We start from the raw sequence: 24,975 nt of genomic DNA on the forward strand, positions 1-24,975 counted from the left end.
GCCTTGGTTTCTAAAGATTGATCACTTATACTAATTTTTTTTCATTTAAATTACTTGTTTGTACGTTAATCCTGTCAGAATTATCAATATTAGTGGTAACTGTTGATGTTTGTGGGTTTACTTTGTTCTCTTCAGATGTTTCCCGTTTATCTTTTTCCTGATCATTGTATAATTTAAATACTTGGTTATCATTTTTACTGTTGGGTGTTTCTGAACATTTTATATCCTGTTGCTCCAATTTAAAAAGTTGCAGATTACTATCATTCATAATTTTATTTGTTATAACTGCATCTAAATTTGGTTTATTATTGTTATTTGAAGTTCTTAGAGAAATCTCACTAATTTTCTTAGAATCACAGGCAGTGTTATTTTGTGCAGATTCAACAATAGTTCTATTTTTAACCACATCATTATTGCTTTGTATATTTATATCATATTTTTCATTTATTTGCAATGCATTTTCTTTATTTAAATTAGTACTATCGGCAACTTTATTGCTCGACTTTGACAAAAGCTCTTCTTTCCAAGCTTTCATATACAGAGGTTTTATTCTCAATGTTGTTTAAATCACTATTTGTTGAATCGACCGTAGGAATTTTGGTAACAATTGGTTTAATAACAATTTTATGTTTTACAGTTTTAGCCAAATTCGGCTTTGTGACAGCTGTTATCTTTGTAGGGGTGACTTTATTAGTTTTATTATTTCCTATACTTTTTGTGCGAACTCGTTTGCGTGGTATTAACTTTTTCTCTGATTCCTTTGCTTTTTCTTCCACCGGAACCCAAGGACCAGGTAAAGGAGCTTCATGCGGGACAACTCCAAGTTCTTCATCAGGAAATGCTTGGATTGATGTTGACTTTTGTATTTGGTACATACACTTCTTCAGAACTTACTGTGTGAATGCTATTACAGCTGTCATTTTGTGACAGATCATGCACTGGCTGTGTTGGAGAATAAGGTACTGAATAGTCAACATTTTGTGCAAATGGATTATCAGCTTGTTCTGCTGTCTTATTTTTCTTTGCTAAATGTTTCGTACTTGGTGCTGATTTTAATACTTGATTGCGTAATTGCAACGCCTCATTATTTTTGGTTTGACCGCTAATATTCCTCCTGATTGTTAAATCTTTAGTGTTCTTTCCATCATTCTCAAGTTTATTAGTATCCTTTACTACTTGCATTAGCCAATTTAGTTTATCAACCATTTTCTTTGCATCATTAGAATTTTCTTCACTACCAAAGGAATGTCTCCTCACAACTTCAATTTTTCTTTCTAACATCTTCCCCGGCTTTCCTATTATCAAATTGTACAATAACATTTTTGAATCTACTATTGCTAAAAGCTTTTTTAGATAACTTAAGTCGCAAATCTGGAATATCTACAGGTTCTATTTTTGGAGATGCAGCTTCATGTTCTGAGGACAGAGGACTAGAATAATTTGAAGCGATTATTTGTAACGAACTTGTAGTTTCGTCTTCTGATTTGGAAACTATAGGATCACATTTGCTACCACCAGTTTTCTTCAATAAATCAGATTGATTTGTAGTATCAACATTATCAGATTTTTTAATATCGACCACACTTTGAGTTACTTCATTCTCATTTTGTCTGAGTTTGACTATTTTGAAAAAGTTGGAAGCTTTTAATGAAAATTGATGAACACGTTCTTTCATTAATTCTCCTCCGTCCATGGGCGACCTTAGAAAAAAAAAATTGATATATGTGCTTATAGATATAAATAAAAATTTAAATTTATTATCACTTATACAATGGTACACCGACTTACGACCTGACCTGACATTCAAGTGTGTTGTGATACGACCGTCTAAAGAACGATTCATTTCGTTCCTTCGACATACGAAATTCGAGGTGCATCTTTATAAATTCGGCTTTGAGCAAGTTTTTTTAGAAAAACGTTAATGCCAAAATGAATATATGAATTATTTCCAAAAAATATTTTGGCTGTTTTATGATTGTAAATTATTTTATAATTAGTCATTTTTAATAATGTATATTAATATTAATTGTGCAGCAACGAATTACTCACACCAATATATCGAAAATTACAAGGGTTGTGTAAAAAGCAAAACTCAATTGTTTTCGAGTGTGCAACATGGTTGATTAATGTCTTACAATCCAGTCATTATGGTAAATTCACTTCGGAATTCGAGATACCCAGCAGTAAGTAAAGTCTGTAAATACTTGTATATTGACACCCTAAACCTGTCTCGAGGTCTACATACGAGGTCTGTTCAAAAAGTTTTCGTAATTTTCGTTTTTTCAAAAAAATATTTATTTATTCGTCTACATTAATGTGGTCCCCTTCAAAGTAGTCCCCCCCAGATATAATACACTTATGCCAGCGTTTTTTCCAATTTTCGAAGCACCCTTGATATTCACTTTTTGATATGTCCTTGAGCACTCTCGGCGATTTTCTTCAATCGAGGAAAACCGCCGTCCTTTCATGGGTCTCTTCAACTTTGGGAATAGGAAAAAGTCACACGGAGCCATATCTGGTGAATTTTTGCACTTTGCAACACTTTATTTCATTTTTTACGCAAAATTTAATACAAATTCTTTGACTTTTCAATTCTTCCATTGTAAAAATCGCCGAGCTCAGAAAAACACGTCGAACCTTAGCGACTACCACAGACAAAGTAAACAGTGAATATAGCTGAAAATTTCATCATACTTTAGGGGCATGTATACCAACACAATAAAAAAAAATTTTGACAATCAGACACTCCAGACCCGCGAAATTTAATTATTAGTAATTCCGGGTACTTTTTGAACAGACCATGTATGTTGCGTATACCCTACCATATGTAGGTTTTGAGACAGTTTTTGGGTGTCAATTAGGGTTTTGTCGGTTCTCACTGTATAAATGAAAAATGACAAATATAGCCAAATATAAAAGATAATTTCAAGCGTTTTGATTCTTGGAATCATATCGGTTCAATAGCATTTGGAATCTTATTAGTCTGCTATGATTCCCAGAAAGGTTTTGTGTTATGTTTTTGTCTAATATGTATATTAATTTAGATTTTTGTACCAGTGTATATATTAATTTAAATCGGTGTAACTTCTTGAAGAAGTAACTTCCTCTACTCAAACTCCAAAAAAAAATAGCAATAGAAGCCGCAACTAAAAGAACAAAAAACTTAGAATTATTATATCAAGCTTTAAAAACAATTTAGCCTAGCTGGTCGCAAGTGAGAGAGTATTTTATTTTTTTTCAAATTTTGTGAGTAAACAAAGGACACGTCCAGGTAACAAATCGATAGTTACCAGTTTTTTTTTTAAATCGTGTTTTATTAAACAAAAAAATAATTAGAATTTTTAAAATTAATTAATAGAAATTGTTCGGGATAGAAAATACTCGGAGTTTATCTTAATTGTTTTTAAAGCTAAAATTGATATTAACAAGTATGTGTCAACATGTATCTAATGTATTTTTATTTCTTTTTTACTTAATAAATGTTTCTTATTCAAAAATGTGTTATTTTATTTATTCAAAAACTTCCCTTTCACTGTCATAAAAATATATACACACTATCATAAAATATAAAAATATAATAACGAATAATTATTTTCAAAGTTATTTAATCCAGATAAACCATTATTTTTTTTGTTCTGCTAATTAAAATTAAAATAATTTTGTTTACTATCAATAAAATTGAACAATAAATAAACTCAGACAAATTCTGCTTTAGATCGCACTAAATTTGCGGGTAAATTTTTGTTATTACAAAATATTCGAGCAAAAGTTTATTTTCTATGTAAAATTCGAAAACCGGCTAAAACCGGAGACCTTTGCGGCGGGCTACCTAAACTGTATTAAGAAGCCCAAAAAATGTACTGACAGAGAAGATGATTATGTTGAAAAATAGACAAAGAAACAACCTTTCAATGATGTATGATAATGCATTAATAAACCATGTTGTACACTCAAAAATAAGGAAAAGTTACTTTTTACATAACCCTCGTATCTTAAAATTTGAAACATTAACTATATACAGGGCCGGTCCTGGGGTCCTTAGCGCCCGCATGCAACTTTTTTTATAGCGCCCCCCCCCCTATTATTAATTTTCACCGTTTTAACAGTTTATCATTAAAATTATATAAATATTTACATATTTTTTAAAAAATTATTTTTAATTATTCTGGATTAAGTACACAAAAAATTAGATATAATCTAGAAGGGTATAAAATATATTGATTTTAAATTTATTTATTATTATCGATATCAATAAATAAAACAATCCCTGTCATAATATCACATTTTAGTAATATTCAATATGTAGTAAATTGGTTAAGGATGTAAGTTCGACTATCATACCAAAAGAATTAATATTTTTGTTAGATTAAAGTTATAAAATTTAAGAAATGCATTTCAGAAATATTAATTATTATTTTAATATTAAAGATATATATTTAAATATAAAGATCTTGACATCAAAATAATAAATACTATTTCTGAAATGCATTTCTTAAATTCTATAACTTTAATTTAACAAGAATATTAAGTGAAATAAATAAATTAATTTTTAATTATTCTGGATTTAGTGCACAAAAAATTAGATATAATCTAAAAGCATATAAAATATATTGATTTTAAATTTATTTAGAAAATCGAGGCGATTCGGGGTTGATTATAATCAAGTATTTTGAAATTTTCAATTATTTTTAACATATGTGCAATATTAATATTTAAAAAAACTAGCATTTAATTTTCAAACATAACACTCGTATTTCATGTTGGATTTTTTAAATTTTAATTTAATTTAATTTTTCATCATTTACAATATCCAAAATTGCTTCGTAAACTTCTTATCGATATCGTAAGAGCCGTCATATTCAGAGTATCAGCTTGTTGTTTTAAAGTTGAATTTTTAACGTATTTTAGAAGTATTGTTCAAAAATCAGAAAAAAATGCAAAGAAATTACACATTTCTTGAACAATATTGAAAAAAAAAACTTATTATATTTGATATGTATTATTTCTGTATAGTTAATAATTATTAAATTTAGAGTATGGACACCACTAGGTATAAAACAAGCCTTAAGATTTTTGTTCCAAAGTAAATTTTGCTTCTATTTTTCATATTTGTTCCACGCATGTTTTCAACATTCAAAGTTCAACAGATGCGAAACATTTGCAACAAAAGCAAAAATTACAATTCAATTTCTCGGAATAAATAAGTCATTTTCTAAGCACTGACTCCCCATTTCTTATAATTTGTTTATATTTTTTTGCAAGTTCCGATTCAACTACATCAGCTTGCAATTTTTCGTCAATAATGCCCAACAATTAATTTAATCTTTCGCAGGTTTGCGCTCATGGGATTGAAAACTAGATAATTTCTTTTTCGATTTCACGGTAACTTCAAACAAAGAAAAAATTGCGAAACAGAGCTGTTATTTACTAATTTGCAGAATTATTAATCGGTTAATTGTTTTTACTGATATCACATTGCAAAATAAATATGCTTTTTGTGTCTCCGTATCCCTAGTTAAGTTAAATTATTTATTATAATTTATTAAGTATTCTAGATTTTAAATAAATAATTCTAGATTTTATATAAAAAAATATAAATATTATATTATAAATTTAATTTCCGAAACTCGTTTTGGCGCCCCCTAAGGCTTGCGCCCGCATTTTTTGCAAGCATTGCATGCAAGGCAGGACCGGCCCTGACTATATATTAATAGTAAGGTGAAGTAACTTATTTCCACTTATTGTCTCAAGATTATCTGAAAGCAATTTGTCCCGGATTTTAGAAAAGTAAAGACTCAAATTGAATTTTTGCTCTTACGTGGTAATAAAATTTCAACTATCTATCATATATCTGTAAATGATATATACAAGTATGCTTATATGAAACAATATGCTATGAATAAGAAAATTACCATATCAAATTACAAAATCGTCCTAAAATAACCTCACACATCAATAATTTCTAATTTTCATTTTAAGAAACGAACTTTATGACTGGAACAAGTGCATATTTTTAAAACAGAATTTTATAAAAGGCTAAAAGCAAAAAAAAAACATACAAATCAAAGTATATAAGATATGTATAATAGGGAATGCAATACCGCTAAAAATTTCAATACCGATATTTCAGAATTTTCTCTTTCAAAACCGGTAAAACATTATTATCTTAAATGTGAACAAAATTGATAGTTACTGGTACAAATGTATAAAATTATTAATGCAACTACAACTATATACAACTAAACAATAAAACAAACAATAGTTTATTTTTTTTAATAATAATTTAGCAAAGTTATATCCAACTTGAATAACTCATCATCAGTATCGAGTATATTGAGTACTTTTCACTAAAATCAAACGTGTAAGTAAGAAAGACCAAAAACTCATTGAAGAGCATATTACATTATTATAAAAAATTGTATTGTCTGTATCCGATATGTTAAATCAGCATAATTTCCAATATTTTGAAGATTCTAAAACAGGAATTTTTCTATACTAATTTAAGTTGCGATACTTTATTAAGATAAATAATAACATACTATAATTGTTGAGTATTTTTATTCAAAACAATATAATGGTCCTTTAATCATTTCAAACTGCGATACGATTTACGTAAAATAATATTTTATAATTGTAATAAATAGCAAAAAATTTTAGTAAATATTACGCAGTGGTAATCTTTATTTTGTCGATTGAGAGTATTTATGATATAAAAAATTTAGGCGCAGATGTCACCATAAAAAACCGCTACATTTTTGAATAAGATGAATTAAACATCATTTTCAATCAGTCCGATTCTATTTATTGTAACACAATATGAAGCCTTTTGAAAAGCAACGAATATTCAGTTTAATGACAACTTAAAGATATATCTGTTTATGCGATTATGGAATTCAAAGATGAATTTGTTCCTAGAAATTTAAATTCGAGTGTAATATGTATCAACTAGCGCTTATGTAAAAATACCGAAAATACCGGTATTAATACCTCTGAAAATTCGGGCGGTATAAAGATATAGCATTCTCTAATTGTATAAAATAACTTATATTAACATTTAATCAAATTATAAAACCTCACTAAAAGTCAGTAATTCTGATAAAAAAATGATTATTAAAAAAAAACTGACTTATTGCATCCTTAAATAGTATTTACTATTTTGAATCTAATTTAAGTTAATTATCAAATTGCCATCTTGTTTTTGATATAAAAAATCACGTTTTTTATTTTTGAAAATTTCAAAGTATTATTCTATTTTATGAATATGGATCTAAAAAAGGGCCACGTCTCTTGAATTAAAGCATAAAACTAGTGGTGTATGGCATCGTGCCTTAAGGCAAATTGCTGGAACTTTCCGTACCCTAACGAAATGTTCGAGGAATATTAAATGTTTACAAATAGATTATTATAAATACAGTTACATTGTCTAATATTTATAAAAACTAGTGGGGCGCATGGCATCGTTTCATACCTTAGTTAGACCAACATTGGAGTATGGGTGTATAATTTGGGACCCGATTTACCAATATCAGATTGACAGAATTGCATCTGTCCAGAAAAAATTGTCAATCATCTAAGATTCCGCAGATACAAGAATAATATTCAGATAAGTAGGACCCAAATGTACAACCATCTTAACATTACGCCACTCGATGCTAGAAGAAAATGCCTCACCTTCTGCTATGGAGTAAATATTGTGAGAGGTGCTTTGGATGAGCCTTAACTTCTCGAACGCTTCAAATTTGTCGTACCTAACGTTAAGTTATGTTATAATAGATTTTTTTACTTTTTTCACTAGATTTCCGAAACCGCTAGACCTGCCCCTTCATGAAAATTCAATCAGTTCTTCATCTTGTCAATACAAGTAAAATGTTTTTTGAATTATTAAAATCGGACGCTCCGTTCTCTTAAAAACTGAGTTACCGTTTGTTGCACTTTTTGCCCATATCTTCAAAACGGCTAGACCTGTCTATGCCAAAAACTAATCAGCACGTCTCCTTATCAAGAGCAATCGAATGTTTTTTGAATAATTGGAATCGGTTGAACCGTGTTCCCGAAATCGTCGACGAAAATGTGTATCCGCACACACGCGCACGCACACACACACACATACACACACAAATACATACATACATACATCACAAAATCAAAAATATTTATTTGAAGTATATAAATGAGCTTTAAAACTTTAGCTATAATTGAAATTGAAATCTGAATTATTTTCGATATACAAAAAAAAAATAAAATTTCTTTTTTTTTCCAATAACAATTGTTTTGTCTACACAAGCAGAAAGTTTTTTGAATCTGAAATTTTGAAAAATTGCCATTTTTTGTACATTTAGCTGTGTATCTTCGAAATGGCTGGGCCTACCTTTGCCAAAAACTAATAACTACTTCTCCCAATCATTACTAATTGAATATTTTTTAGATCATTCAAATCGGATGCTCCGTACTCTCAAAAAATCGATTTCTATTTTCTGCACTCTTTGCTCTTTAGCTTCATAACGGCTGGACCTGCCTTTGCCAAAAACTAATCAGCATATCTCCTTATCAATAGGAATCGAATGATTTTTGAACCATTCAAATCGGTTGATCCGTGCGCCCGAGAAAGTGAACGAAAAAATGCGGACACACAAAACACACACACATCCATTTTTCGCTGAGGAATGCCAAAATATTCAGAAACCTTCAAAACGTGGAGAAATGGAAAAAATTTCATTTTCGACTTTAGGCTATAACCACCCTACGGGAATTTAATTTTTGAATAATAGAAGAATGCAAGGGTGCACAAGCATAATGCTTCATAGATATGTACTGTGTTCAAACAGAAAGAGTTCATAAAAGTTATAGCTACATTTGGATCTAGCAATAATTTATAAGCAGCATTCTGAGCTCTATAAGATTGTGAATAAAAATCACCCCGAAAAATAAAACTCATTTCTGCGAAATTATGAATGGATAAGAAAAACAATAATGAAATTATTAACTGTAAAATTATTTAATATTAAAAAAGTTAACAAAAACCACAGTGTTTGAACGAATTAATGGCATTTCAATGTATTTATATGCTTGGAGATATAAACACTTCCACATGAATTGTTATTAACCACAGCGTGGTTACGGAACAAATTAAACTCGTATGTCAGAGTACCACTGTATTTTAAAAATTTAATTCTCACCTGTATGATGAAGAAAGCTGACTGCCCAGCGCCATGCAAGAATGATTCAAAGCAATACACTGTTTCTTCCCTGAAGTCAGTTTTCTCTTTCCTGCAGATACGTTTTCCAATAGCTTGTCTGTTACTAACTTCTGCTTTCCTAGTTTTTCCTCGGCTTTTCGAATCTGTTCTTGTAGATCTGATATTTCCTTTTTTATTGCTGTCTCTTTGTCTATTTCAGTTTGAGCTTTTGCAACGAGTTTCACAAGAGAATCGATGTCAGTTATGAACTCCATACTAAAATGAAAGAATAATAAATATGCTACTTGTTATTTTAATTTTATGACAAACGTTATATGATTTCAAGGTTAGTATATTAAAAATGTATTGATTCATACAAAATGGTAACTAGTTGTAAGAAGCATATTGTCTTAAGGCAAGTTGAGTTAACTTCTCGATATGTAAACAAAATCAACTTGATCAATAAGGATTGAGATTCAGCCATTTAGGTAAAAAATATTCAACTGTATATTTCGAAAATAAAATGTTAGCTTTCACTAAAAAAAATAATCAATACGTTATCTAATTGTGGTTTTTAAAAATTACGTATATGTAATTATTAATCTAGTATAACGTCGATATCGCTTATAATACTGACAAAATGAATTTTTTTTCCACAAAATAGCGACCATCCGATAAAAAGAATTTGTTTGTTTACAACTTTTTTTTGATGTTCTCCAATTTTTTTAAATAGTAAAAATCGAAATATAGAAATGAAGTCATAAAAAAAATACAAAGAAGACAATGTGAATTTTAAAGAAAATCGATTCAGTAGAAATTGAAAAATCGTGGGTATTGTTTTGAGAAAGACAGTTTTGCGAGAAAGGAAACAGAAGTATTATCATGCTCAAACAACTATAATTCCGAAAATATATACATTTTAATAATCCTCTTGGACACATATTCTTTCAAAATATGCAAAAAAAAACAAACACAAATTCTAGACCAAATACCCCCTTATGTATACAAGAAGAAAAAATATAGGGAACGGAAAACCGAAGCACAGGATCAAGAAAGCATTTGAAAGAAAAATACACGGGTCCTTCAACAAGTATTTAGCCTCGCCGCAAGATGAAACTTCTATCACAAAAAAATTTCAATATCAGGTAGTGCATTTTTTTTTATTAGCCTACTGTCAAATTTTCAGTCAATTCTCTTCAATAGATTTGCTTTGACAAGCCTTTGGAAGCAAACGCGACCTTCAGTTTTACGAAAATGTAAATAAAATAATATCATTTGGTGATTAGGTTATTATTTTATGAAAGGGAAAACGTGCGCCAAAATCGAAGATCGTTCGGATGCTGTATACGATGACTCTTCTCTTTTGATGGCGACCGTCAAAAGTTGGTCGTGGTCACACGTCGTTTTTAGCAAGCCACGTCCAGGTGGCCAAAAAAAGCCGCTGCAAACGAAAATATTAAAAAAAAAACATGGTCTCGTAATGACCCTGAGACTGTAGAATTCTACACAAAGAACTGGGTATGAGATAGCTTTCGGCGAAAATTTCCACTTTTCCAAAAATTTTATTTTTTCATTGGTAGGCTGAGTACTTATTGAACGATCCTCGCACATAAAAGCGCATAAAAATAATGGTTAGTGATAACAAAATGGTAATGGGAATAAAAACATGAGATGAAAAGTAAATTATTGATTTATAGTTTTCTCACATCATGGCGATAGCTCGAGCAGACTATGATCAGTAGCTTCGTAAAATTACGAAGAAACGGCTCGCCAAATCACAATCCAATCCGGATTGTAGGCTAAAACGCGGGTAAATATTTTTTATACTTTTCTGCTAGTTATAAAGATACGGTTCGGCCGACCATCTAAAATAAACTAATCAACGTTAGTAGTCTTTATCGAGTTAGCAGTTTTTGAGAAAACATCGACGAAAGGTAACAAAACCGACTCACGTACACACACACATGCATTTTTCCAAATTAGGTTTCCTTCAATTCAGAATAACTTAACACCAAAAAAACTTAAAATTAGCAAATCTGATTTATTCGCAAAAACAAACATTTTTTAAATCTAACAGTTTTAAAGTCTTAAACTAAAACTGCTTGCACTAAACAATTAACTTTGTAATTTTTTTATTATAAATAGATATTTCACTTACCGTTTTTTTATCAAGCGTTTTTCCTTATCATGTAACTCCTTGTACTTCAAGACTTTCTTCTGCGGATCCATGTTCACATCATTAGTTTTTATATTTACTTTCACTTTAGGAATAGTATTCACTGTACTTGGTAAACTTTTAATATTTTGTGCCAGTGGCACACGAGCTTCAACTTTGTTTTCGATTACTTCCATTTTATTATCAGGCAATATGTTCTCAAAAACATCCATTTTGTCACAAGTATCACTCTGGATTGTATTATCAATGAACATTGATTCGTTTGCGAGAGCAGTAATTTTGTTATCAATAATATTTTGGATTGTTGATGCATTTGTTGCGCCTCCCATGTCATTTGCAACATTTACATTTGTTGTATTGCCAGCACTTGTCACCACAATAGATATATCCCCTATTTTGTTGTCAACGACATCCATTTGTTCACAAACATTTAAATTATCTACAGAACTAATGCTGTTTACTTGATCTTTACTGTCTACAACATGATCGTTGTTTAAAAGCTGCGTAATTTTAGAACCATTGAAGTTTTCAACTGCATTCACTACACTGGCTTTACCATCATTTTTAACATCAATATTGCCTATATTCAATTTATCCTGAATTTTGCCATCACTTATAAAATTTTCATCACTTTCAGAACTCTTGTTCACCACTTCGTCCTTTATAGACACTGCTGTATTTGATGTTAAATTAAATTTTTTGCGCATCAAATTTATACAATCAATGAATGCTGTAGGTGCAACTATTTGTTGAACCAGATTAAATGTTTTTCTTTTTTGTGGATCCGTGTCTAAAACAATATTCTTTACATCAGGATTCAGTTTGATTTCAGAAACATTTGCATCAGGCTTTAGTATTTTCGTATCCTTTTTTGATGTGTCAGCATTAGTGTTTGAGGTTTCTAAATAAGATTTTACACTGGACTGTGATTTTGAATTGTCGGTTTGTACCTGCTCACAATTTGGTGCTGATTTCAAAGTTGTACTAATGCTACTTGCAACAGTATTATTAGAATTGGTATTTATATTATAGTCCAAAAGTACCAAATTTTCTTTTGTATTATTTTCCAAAGCTTTTGCAGACTTTGGAATAGGTTTTACATTTTGCAAAATCTTTGATTCAACTGTAAGATCACTGGTTGCATTATTTTTCGTACTGTCACCAAGAACTTTGGTACTGTTGGCATTGTGCAGAATGTTTGAAGCAGCATTCAATTCCATTTTCTTAATGTCTTTAGCAGTTTTTGTATTAGTTTCTACAGCTTTTGCAAAATTTGCAATAGCTTTTACATTTTGCAAAGTCTTTGATTCAACTGTAAGATCAATGGTTGTATTATTTTTTGTACTGTCACCAAGAACTTTGGTGCTGTTGGCATTTTGCAGAATATTAGAAGCAGCAACCAATTCCATTTTGTTAATGTCATTAACTTTTTTTGCGGTGTCAATATTGTCTGATAATTTCATCTTAGCTTTTGCTTGATTTTGAACCAAGGTCTTGGCAGATTTTGGTAAAGCTTTAATATCAGCAGAAACATTTGTATTTGTTTTCAATTTCTTTTTTTTTTCCAGTAAGAGAATTCTTTGAACTAACTGACGGTACTCTCGCTGTTGAGCAGCAGACATATGTTTTATAATCTAAAAATATAATAAAATAAAACAAGTTTGTATTTAATTAAGTAAATATAACAAAACAATTATTACCTTAGGAGTAACTGCAACTTTAGTTGGAGAAGTTGTTAATTTGCTTATCGAACTACTTGTAGCTCTTAAACCAGATTTTAATACACTGTTTCTTTTTAAACTTTTAATAACTTTCTCTGTATTAACTTTTGCTTTCAACTGCTCTGACCCAGTTGCACTTGTCAAATTTTTTACTGGTCTTTGTAAATTACTTGTGTCTCCTGGCTGAAGGCTTACCTTTCCTTTTTCAATGATGGTAGACTCATTATCTGCTGTACTTTCTATTTTACTACGAGCCGTTTTCAAAAAGATATCCAAGCTTTTTTCAAAATCTTGAGTAGATACCTTTTGGTTCTCTTTCTCGTTGTTTTGATTCTTTTTGGGGGTTTTAAATAACTCATCATCTGTATCAGAATCTGATCCTAAATTGATGATTAACTTTGGAACCTTGATCTCAGGAATTTTAGGTTTTATTACAATATTAGCATCTTTAGAATCTTGCAGTTTGTTAATTTTTCTTCGAGTCACTGGTTTATTAATAATCTTAGTACTTGTAACAGTTTTCTTAATAATTTTTACATTATTGTTGCTTTGCTTAACAGCATCAGAATTTTTACTTACTTCCAACATATTTTCTTTATTTAAATTAGTACCATCAGCAACTTTATTGCTCAACGTTGTCAAAAGCATTGCCCTTAAAATATCTTCATCTTCTTCCAAGCTTTCATGTTTAGACATTTTATTTGCTTTATTGTTTAAAGCACTCTTTGTTGAATCAACCGCAGGTATTTTTGTAACAAGTGGTTTAATCAAAGCTTTATTATTGGCACTTTTAACTACATTTGGCTTTGCAACAGCTGTTATCTTTGCAGGGATTACTTCATTATTTTTATTAACTCCTATGCTTTTCGTTCTAACTCGTTTGCGTGATATTAACTTCTTTTCTGATTCATTTGCCTCCTCTTTTTCTAAAACCAAAGGTTTAGTTAAAGAAGCTTCATTTGATACAACTACATTGTCCTCAGGAATGGTGGGATTGTTGTTCACTTCTGGATTTGGTATATATACATCTTCAGAACTTACTGTGTAAATGCTGTTAAAGCTGTCATTTTGAGACAAATCATACACTGGCTGTGTTGGAGAATAAGGAACTAAATAATCATCAACATTTTGTGCGGATGGATCATCAGCTTGTTCTTCCACTGTCTTATTTTTCCTTGCTAAATGCTTTCGAATCATTGCAGATTTTAATGCTTGAATGCGTAATTGTAAGACCTCCTCAGATTCATTTTCAATATTATTGTTACCTGAAGACTCATCAGATTTCATTTCAATTGATTGTACATTATCAACTAAAGGTGTTTCTATCACTATGCTATTATCACCAGCTGTTTTCTTATTACAAATATTTGCATCAGTGTTTTCCACATTTTTAGATTTCAAAGCTAACAGACGTAATCTTAATAAATCAGTATCCTCGTCTGAAGATAATTCAACAATAGCATCAGTTTTTGGCTTCTTTTCAACATTTTGTTGATCATCTTTGCCCATCATTTGCATCAAACGCTGTTTTAAATCAGACTTATTGGTGCTATCAATAGTCAAAGCATCCTTCAATTTCTTTTTCTTCCTTTTTAATTCATCAGATGTATCAGAATCAGAACTCAAAATTGAATTTTTGCTCTTCAAATACTTCTCAGAATTTTTGATATTAGATTTTTTCTTACTTGCTACACTCTTTAGTTTATATTTAACAGACTCTGTATCCTTTACTTCTCGATCTGATGTTGAAGAATAATCTTTTTTTCTATTGTAGCCATTTCTATAAGAATACTTTGGAAATTCTTCACGATTATGTCTATAAACATGTTTATAATAATCTGTTCGAGACTTTGTTTGACTCCTTTTCCTTCTTTTTGGTTTATATTCTCTGTAGGAATCCGAATCCGAAATATCCTCATATAATTGATTCAAGTTATTTTCCTTGTGATCCAGCACCTGTTCTGTATCTCGAGAAATAAAACATTAATTTCACAATTCAATAATGAGGGACAAATATAGCATACACAAGTTATTATAATATAAAACAGCATTTCACTCTAAATCGAAATAATATAGAAACATATTTGATTAAGCTTTGATCTGAAGTATATTTCCTAAAAAATATTTGGCACAGCATTTTACAAAGAACATAATGATATAAAATTTGGTCTTTGAGTAAAGTGTGTAGATTATTTAGTTAAAAAAAATGAAATAAAATGAGTTATTTTATGTGTTTAGCAAAATGAAGTAAAAGCAAAAATCTCATAGTCAAGTATTAAAAAAAAAAATATTTTTGAAAATTTTAAATCTATTGTTCTTTGAAATATTTTATATTTCAAGTGATATTGAAATGTTTAAAACAGTTTTGTTTATGAAATAAAAGATCAATTTAAAAAATCTTTATAACTCAATATATTCTAAAAAGAAAAATCAATTTTTAAACATTAGAGGTATCTTGAAAATAAAACTAATGAATATACAAACATACACATAATTTATTATTTATTATTAGTCAATATGAGGTGGGGATGAAAACTTTATTAATAAGTAATTTTTTTTTCTAAAATTGAATCTTTATTCCTATAGAAAATATAATGCAATGAGTCTTCTACAAGCATTGCATAATATTTGACCATAAATATCTTTTCTATATTTTTTTTCATGTTTCTAAAAGATAGATTTTATATTTTACGTTAAAATAGTTTTGTTTATGAAATGAAAGTTTATTTTATTAGATATATATATTGAAAATAAATGCAACAGCAATGATTATAAGTCTATTCGATTTTGATTGAACATTGTGCATAAATTCTTTAATGTATGCACAAATTTAATATTAAATTTAGTATCAAAAAGACTCTCCGTGCCTTGCATAATATTTGACCATAGTTATCGCTAGCAAAGTAACAAAAAAGAAAAATTAAGCACTGGCAAATTGCAAAGTAATATATTATTAAAATACTTTGATTTTTTGATCGAATCAAAAATCGAATTTGGCAGTCGAAAACGACCAAAATTTTGGGTAAAATTCGACTTTTTTTTAAAACGCCGCCATTTTGTGAATTTTTGATTTTTTTTTTTAAATCGTAGTTTATTTTACAGACAATATTATCTAGTTTAACAAGAATTTTTTTTTTGATTTCATCCACGTAGAAGGCCGGACTCACTGCAGCAGTTAAGGGCATTTTTTTGTCGCGCCGTTGGAGATCGACGATAACTTAAAAAATATTTAATTTTTTTCTATGAAAATTTTACTATGTATTCTTAAAACATGTATAAATATATTCCTAATATTTTGAAATGATTGATAAAGTAGTTTTTTCAATATAAATTCCCAAAAATCTTTTTTTTAGGCGGTATGATTGATAAAGTAGTTTTTTTAATATAAATTCCCAAAAATCTTTTTTTAGCCGGTTACCCTAGTTGTGCCCCTTAAATGATGAGGCATTAAAACTCAACGCGAATAGCTGGTTTCTATTTTGTATTGAAGTTAATTTAAATATTTGAACTTGTACTTTTTGCTATACTTTAATAAATATAAATGTTTGTAAATTCTGTAATACAATATTAAATTAATACTATATGAATTTAGAATTTTACAAGTTGTTTCACTATGTTCAAATATATAGGTCCATTCTCTATTAAACTTTTTCTTTTATCTAACTACTTGCTCATTGAAAGGCAGAAAATGTGTTTTGTTTTCACAATCTGTAAATTACAAACTTAACTTGAAAATGCTACTGGGTAATAAGTCTATTCTAGCTCATTAATTTATTACTTATTATAACTCAAAAATGTAATGTTTTTTATTGATAAATACGGTGCAGTAGCTTTGCTGCCTTGATAAAATTATTTGAACAGTATTTATTACTTTAGAGTAGCCATTGCATTTCACTCGTGTTGTATAACTTTTAGTTATGTATTCACAAAATAAAAATTAAAAAGGAATAAAAAATTGCTAAAGCTGTAAATGATGAAACATTGATAGAATTGACAAACACATAGGTAACTCCCCTGCTATCAAAAACTATAAAATAAATGTTTCGGCAGTGCTCATGGAACAATGCAAGCAATATAAAGTTTTTGGAGAAGTTGGAGATCCAGGGTAAATTACCCCAAGTGGGGCTCAAAGTATACATTTATAATTGGTATTTAATCTCTCTTTTTCATTGGGTAATACAAACTGAGACAAAAATATGTTGGAAATTAAAAATGTTCTCCGAATGCTGTTCTAAAACAAGCAAAATTATAATGTCTGAATGCAATTTAAGACTATTTGTTGAACACTTCAAAATACTAAAACTGTATATCAAGTAAATTTATTGTAATTAATCATATTACTTTAAATTTACTGTAATTAATCGAATTTAAAGTACTATTAAAGAAAGTGAAATGAAAAGAAATTTTGCATTTTCTCTCAAAAATAAATTGTTAAAAGGTTAAAAATAAAATAAAACAAGTTAAATGACATAACCTAACTTAATCCATTGACTTTTCATTGTCAATGTTCTGGCTTTTTTATATTTCTTAAACAAGTGATAAGATAACATGGCAAGATGTTTAATAATTGAGTCCATATTGATTTACCCTCAACAATAAAAAATAAACCAGAAAACTTTCAAAATAATTCCAAATTCTTCTAGTCACATGGGCGTCATTCTCCTGCAACATGCTGACTAAATTAATTCAACTAGGTATATTTGATATCATTGTGCTATTTAATAACACATTTGTTTGAAGCAACTGCGTTACAATAAAATCGAGCCAAATATTACGCGAGCACGAGTCAAGGTTAAGTATTGAACATAAAAAATCAAAAATAAACATTTAGCATACCTTTACTTTTATGCTCGTAAGACTTCTTCCTCTTCGCCTGGTAGTGTATTTCTCTAGTGACCGCGATTTCATCTTCCAGGGACGACACATTCTCCAAGTTAATTGTTCCATCGTCCGAATCAAAGATTTCGCCATCTTCGCGATCCGATATCTCCTCTAACGCAGAAGCTAAATCAAGAGACCCGTTCATGTTAATAATTGGGAACTGGAAACACAAAATTTAACATTATATAATTCAATATTATATTCATGTAGTATTTTTAGTCTAGAAATCACTTAAACAAAAGTTTATAAGGTTTTTTAGAAACAATATATATCACAGTAAATTGACAGTATTCGCCATCTTTGATTATAATAAATGACAATTATCAGAGAGCAATGTGAAGTTGGTGAGCTCAGAGCCGTGGCCATAGACCTTATATGCATGGACTGCTAGTCCCCATACATTTCTCAGGTACAAAAATGTCAAAAGGTGTTCTATGGTATGAGGGCATATGAGGGTAATTTCGCGGCCGAGATATGTCAAACTCGATCGCTTAAACGTAAAATGAAAGTCCGTGTGTTCGAAATTGTTGGGAAAATATTATATAATATACAATTTAGGGGAAGACAAATCGACCGAAGCGTTCGTAGTGGCTACTTTGAGCATTAAAGTAGGCTATTATAACAGAAATTTTAAACACATAAAATATTTGTTCATTTCAAATTTAAATAAGATAATTAAAAATGAGCCATCTAAGCTGTTGTGTAGTGGGTTGTAAAATTCTAGCAGAAAAAGTGACTGCAAATTCTATACATTTTCTACAGCTAAGTGGAAAGAAAATAAACGGAAAATGTGAATCGCTGCGGTTAGAAGAATAAAGTAAGTATGAACACGGGGTATTCTAATATTGTCTAGGGTAAGTATCATAACCTTATTGTTATAAAAATTCAATTCGGAGTACTATGAATAGTTGTAAAATTGTTATGTTTAGCAAAAAGAAAAATTATAAGTCAATAAATTGTTATATTATCAAAATTTAATGCTTACTAGAAAAAAATGTTTCGCAAACAATGTAATTAATACAAGGCTAAGATAATGAAAATTATATATTTATATATCGTATATTGATTATGTATAACTATTATCTATATATTAATTACATTTTATTATATAATAATTGTAATTTTATGATTAAAAGAAAAATAAAAATTATCATATAGCGCTAAAATATTTATTTTGCAAACGGTTTAATTAATACAATGCTGAAATCTATTGTAAGTCTTTAATTTGACCAAAAATAATAAAAAAATGAGTAAATTAATTTATTATTTACTTATTCTATTGATAAAATATTTTTATCATTATTATATTGTTTTTATTAAGAACTATTCCGAGATTATGACATAACTTTGAGGCACTTAACTTTAAAAATGTTTACTGCATTTCTTTATTTTATTAATCATTATACTTAATTATGTTTTAAGTACGTTGATGTAAATTTAATAATTTCTTTACTGTATCTTGTTTATTATTATATATAAAAATGATTTAATATCTTTTTTCTTTAACAAACATATAAAACCCATAAAAACCACAAACTGAGCCGCAGCCGCAATTAGTCCATATTTATTACGGCGCTGCATGGGCGCTGCAGCCACGCACATAGTGAATATAGTGCGTAGTATAGCGAGTAGAGACTCTAGAAAGACAGTCACGCAACACAAATCGTTAGGCATAGATAAATAAGCATAGCAATAGCAAGATGTCGTTAACTAGATTTACAATTGTTTTTTTGGCCTAGGTCCGGTTTGATGTAAGTGGCATTTTGCTTTAAGGGGTTAGGGGTACTTGGAGGTACGAAAAAATGAGAATTTTCAGTATTGTTTTTTTGTTATTAAACGATGCTTTTTTACAAAAATATTAATACGGCATCATTATACAATGTTTTGACTTGAAGTAACAAAAATTTCAGAAAAAAATAAATATTCCCAAAGTTATAGCTGTTTTTGTTGAACCTGTTTCAAAAAACGGTCCTGGTGGTGACCATCATAACTCCTCAAAGATTTATCTAAAGTCAATCAAATAAAAAAAATAGTTTTATAAACAAATAATCCTGAGCCTGATCAAAGGTTTTCTTTTTTTTGCAAAAATTAACAAAATGGCAGCATCAGAAATATAATTTCCAGGTTTTTCAGTAAAAAATCAACAGTTAATTGGTCTTAAAAAATTGATATTTTTGATAAAATAAAAATCCTTCGATCAGGCCCGAGTTTATTACGTATTCTAAAAGCTGTATAAATTTCAATAAAATTTACTAAGAGGTTTTTGAGTTACAGTGGTCACCGGTTCAAAAAACGGTGTTTTGAGAAAAACGCGTTTAAAGTTTCACATTGGATTTACGTACAGTAATTCGAATTATTGAGTTACTTAAGCCGAGTCATCTATTTCTGGACCATATAATAGTACATCAGTCATTGTGCAAGTTTCCAAAATTTCCATTTGCTGTTGCCAACGAAGCACTCTGGCCTCCCGAGTGTTCTCGTTGGCGCGCTGATCTGCCACTTTCACACGTGCAGCCATCCAATTTTTTAGCATACCAATGGGAATTATACCCACAATTGGGTCCTAGGGTATCCATAATCAATAATAATGATTATGTATATGTATTCAGCAATTTGTACGATAGTAGACCTAGTATTCACGGTTTTTAGGCATATTTTTTACACTAATTGGTTGAAGCTTCTAATTTTTCCTGATTATAGATTCAATCTTGAACTACAATTCCTGAAAGTAAATTATCATTGCTGAGATCGTCGTAAATCGGTTTAAAAGCTTTTAAAACATCAGGAGGTAAGGGAGAATAATCTTGAGTAAAAGTATCGAGCTTTCCAGTTGCGTCAGCGCGCTGGTAAGAGTCCAATAACTCAAAAAGTAATCATCGGATCAACTTGAAATTTTCAGAGAACATTTTCTAGTTATTACACTTAATGAAAATGCAAAAAAATAAAAATAGATTTTTCAAAAATTCCAAGTACATCTAGGAACAATATTAGGCTACATATGAAAATGGGGTTTTATAGTACTCAAAATTAGCTTTAAGATGAGTACTTCTGCGTGTAAAATGAGTGAGCTATCATGCAGATAAAAGACGCATGCAATATTTTTTTCATTTAAAGCAAATAGTTTTTGTGTGCCATTTCCACCAAAATTAAAAATAATCGTATTCCCTCTAGAATCAACTTGGCTTAAGAGATCTTGACGGATTCTAGAAAATACCATAACTTTAGCGCAAACGATTTCAAAAAAGCTCATGATTTCATGAAAAAAAATCTATTTAAGAAAATAAAAGATACGTATAAAGGTATATGAATGAAAATTCAAGGTCTTTTACTGATCAATTATTGCTTTTTATTATTTTTCTGTTACACAAATATTGATAGTGTCCAACCAGAATGTCTTTCGAGTCCTTCAATCCTTCGCCATTTCAAAATAAGAGAAGTTGCGGTAAAATTTATGATAGAGAAAGTTGTAGCTCATTTATAATTATGTACCTTTAAAATAGTGTACTGCAAGTATTGATAAAATCAGAATTAAAAAAGTTATAATTCAATTAATCCTGTGGGTGGTGACGAAGGGCAAATTGTTTTCACTTCTGAACTTAAGATAAAGATTAGCCTATTTCCGACACACGCTTTTTTCCTCTCCATTTACTGCAATAATTTTGTTGATCGTAGGTTGAATAGAGCACATGTGAACAGGATTTGATAAATTAATTCACTTCAAATATAAACTTAAGTAATAATGTCTATTACATTATTAGTGAAAAAAAATTAATTTAGATCGTAAATTACTAAAAGCCAGTTAAAATATGGTACGTAATTATAAGAATTATAGGCACAATTATTGAAGCCTATTGAATTATTTTGGGTAGAAAATCCAAAGTGATATTGTACCTATACCGCGAATGCTACTTATATATTAATTATTTCTGAATTTGTTATACCTTTTAAAAGACTTCAATTTTCAACACGTGTGTCTTATGCTATGACCATAAATCACAAAGGCAGACGATGATTTTTTGTGTGATAAATTTAGAAAATCAATGTTTTAGTCATAAATAAACAAAAAATCAGTTATTTATACATCCACATGTACAGGTATGACTGAAAGATTGTATAACCCTTGGCAATAAAATAAATTGAGCTATTGGAAATAAATTTGCGGTGTATAATTTTTAATATATAATTTTATTGAACATTTTTTATTATTTGTTAAATGGATAATTAAAGTGTTAACTGTGGGAATTGAGAATAATCATTTTATTTGAAACAGTTCTACATTCAACATCACTCATATATTGGTGTAAATAGTAATTCGAAAACCAATAATGATTTTTTAACTAAACGGTATAAATATATTTATTCTAATACTAGCAAACCCGACGCACTCCGTTTCGCCACCAGATGATTTCGTGAGAAAAATGAGGAAATTTTTTGTTTGTTTTATATTTGAAAAGGAAAATTTTGATTTTATTACACAACAATAATAAATTAATTTCGAATACAAAAATAAAGTGTTTTTTAGTTGAACTTCTCTAAGTAAATGAAAGTGAATCCGCAAATTATCCGTTTCATTGAAGTGCTCTTTGGTAAACCACATTATTTGTTCATTGGTCTGACGTTAACACAAACAAAGCGGATGGTTTTCCAACTCGTTAACAGGCAACGTATAACTGCCCATGTAAAAAACAATGATTTTCTAAATAATCTATTTGAATTTTATCCCGCAAACACTAAGCGATTGGCCTTGCGACTTGTTCATTGCCATTGCAAACGTGAGCAAACTGGAAATTGCAATCGTTTGAAGTCAAACGGAAGACCAGTCGGAATCATTGGTTTGTCACCAAATCGCCAGCAATTTTTGATTGAATGGTGAAATTCAGTGCGTGTACATCATTAGTCTTTGCGGCAAGAATTGCTCGTTTACTTAATTGCAAGCATAATTCTGATAGTTCTCAATAATGTCATTACTCGATTTTTTAATTACAGTGCGTGAAGTTTCAGCAATTTGCATTAGGGCACGATGCCATGCACCACTAATTTTGTAAGCTACAAACCTTGCGGAGCCCGAGACCGTTCCAACAAATGCAAAATTGTCGAAATCGGTTTGTGCGTTCTGGAGTTATTTCGTCAGGAAGGAAAACCCGACTTATTTTTATATATATATAGAAGATAATCTATTTGCAATTATTTAAAACAATTATTGATTATTTTTATTACTCGAATTTTTAATCACGGTGCGTGAAGTTCCAGGAATTTGCATTAGGGCACGATGCCATGCACCACTAATTTTCTTAGCCATAAACCTTGCGGAGCCCGAGACCTTTCCAACGAATGCAAAATTGTCGAAATCGGTTTGTGCGTTCTGGAGTTATTTCGTCAGGAAGGAAAACCCGACTTATTTTTATATATATATAGAAGATAATTTATTTGCAATTATTTAAAACAATTATTGATTATTTTTATTACTTCAATTTTTAATTACGGTGCGTGAAGTTTCAGCAATTTGCATTAGGGCACGATGCCATGCACCACTAATTTTGTAAGCTACAGACCTTGCGGAGCCCGAGACCGTTCCAACAAATGCAAAATTGTCGAAATCGGTTTGTGCGTTCTGGAGTTATTTCGTCAGGAAGGAAAACCCGACTTATTTATATATATATATATATAGAAGATAATCTATTTGCAATTATTTAAAACAATTATTGATTATTTTTATTACTCGAATTTTTAATCACGGTGCGTGAAGTTCCAGGAATTTGCATTAGGCACGATGCCATGCACCACTAATTTTCTTAGCCATAAACCTTGCAGAGCCCGAGACCTTTCCAACAAATGCAAAATTGTCGAAATCGGTTCGTGCGTTCTGGAGTTATTTCGTCAGGAAATAAAACCCGACTTATTTTTTTAATATATAGAAGATAATCTATTTGCAATTATATAAAACAATTATTGATTATTTTTAATACTCGAATTTTTAATTACGGTGCGTGAAGTTTCAGCAACTTGCATTAGGCACGATGCCATGCACCACTAATTTTCTTAGCTATGAACCTTGCGGAGCCCGAGACCTTTCCAACGAATGCAAAATTGTCGAAATCGGTTTGTGCGTTCTGGAGTTATTTCGTCAGGAAGGAAAACCCGACTTATTTTTATATATATATATAGAAGATAATTTATTTGCAATTATTTAAAACAATTATTGATTATTTTTATTACTTCAATTTTTAATTACGGTGCGTGAAGTTTCAGCAATTTGCATTAGGGCACGATGCCATGCACCACTAATTTTGTAAGCTACAGCCCTTGCGGAGCCCGAGACCGTTCCAACAAATGCAAAATTGTCGAAATCGGTTTGTGCGTTCTGGAGTTATTTCGTCAGGAAGGAAAACCCGACTTATTTTTATATATATATATATATATATATATATATATATATATATATATAGAAGATAATCTATTTGCAATTATTTAAAACAATTATTGATTAATTTTATTACTCGAATTTTTAATCACGGTGCGTGAAGTTCCAGGAATTTGCATTAGGGCACGATGCCATGCACCACTAATTTTCTTAGCTATAAACCTTGCGGAGCCCGAGACCTTTCCAACGAATGCAAAATTGTCGAAATCGGTTCGTGCGTTCTGGAGTTATTTCGTCAGGAAGGAAAACCCGACTTATTTTTATATATATAGAAGATATTAGTATAGAATATTAGAAAAACGTAGATGTGGGTACAGCACAACGTCTGTCGGGTCATCTAGTATATAAATATATATATATATATATATAAACTAATATTTATATAAATATATTTTACCTGAATATCTAAATCTCAATCCTTATTGTTTAAGCTCATTATATATACATGTATACATAGCAGGAAGTTTATGCAACTTACGCTAAAGCAGAATGATACTTACAACTAGTTTTCATAATTGATTTCTTTATGATGTAAAAATACAGTTACCATTACTGTTTCTTTCTCCGATATTATTTACAGGCAGATGATTACCCTAAAAC

At 29.8% G+C, this 24,975-nt stretch overlaps 1 protein-coding gene across 1 annotated transcript; it reads right to left on the bottom strand.

Annotated features, from left to right (window-relative positions):
• Positions 1–2: 2 nt before the first annotated feature.
• Positions 3–18,244, bottom strand: LOC113373019 (uncharacterized protein PF11_0213). The gene is made up of 5 exons (XM_026613359.1): positions 17,910–18,244; positions 13,053–15,034; positions 11,335–12,986; positions 9,177–9,452; positions 3–1,700 (listed from the first exon to the last, which is right to left on the bottom strand). Exons 1-5 carry the CDS (start codon positions 18,097–18,099, stop codon positions 1,262–1,264), a joined length of 4,539 nt encoding a protein of 1,512 aa, XP_026469144.1. The 5' UTR covers positions 18,100–18,244; the 3' UTR covers positions 3–1,261.
• Positions 18,245–24,975: the final 6,731 nt, after the last annotated feature.

Source organism: Ctenocephalides felis, unplaced genomic scaffold, assembly GCF_003426905.1.
Source record: "Ctenocephalides felis isolate EL2017-DRISC unplaced genomic scaffold, ASM342690v1 CF-g0.4_SCAFFOLD_00845, whole genome shotgun sequence".
NCBI classification, from domain to species: Eukaryota; Metazoa; Arthropoda; class Insecta; order Siphonaptera; family Pulicidae; genus Ctenocephalides; species Ctenocephalides felis.

What these genes read in the sequence shown, in the direction of transcription:
- LOC113373019 (XM_026613359.1), bottom strand. Translation starts at nt 18,099, where the DNA reads ATGAACGGGTCTCTTGATTTAGCTTCTGCGTTAGAGGAGATATCGGAT. An exon ending in TTACGAGCATAAAAGTAAAG is followed by an intron (nt 15,035 to 17,909) that starts GTATGCTAAATG and finishes CTCGAGATACAG; the next exon opens with AACAGGTGCTGGATCACAAG. An exon ending in AAACGCTTGATAAAAAAACG is followed by an intron (nt 9,453 to 11,334) that starts GTAAGTGAAATA and finishes CTTTCATTTTAG; the next exon opens with TATGGAGTTCATAACTGACA.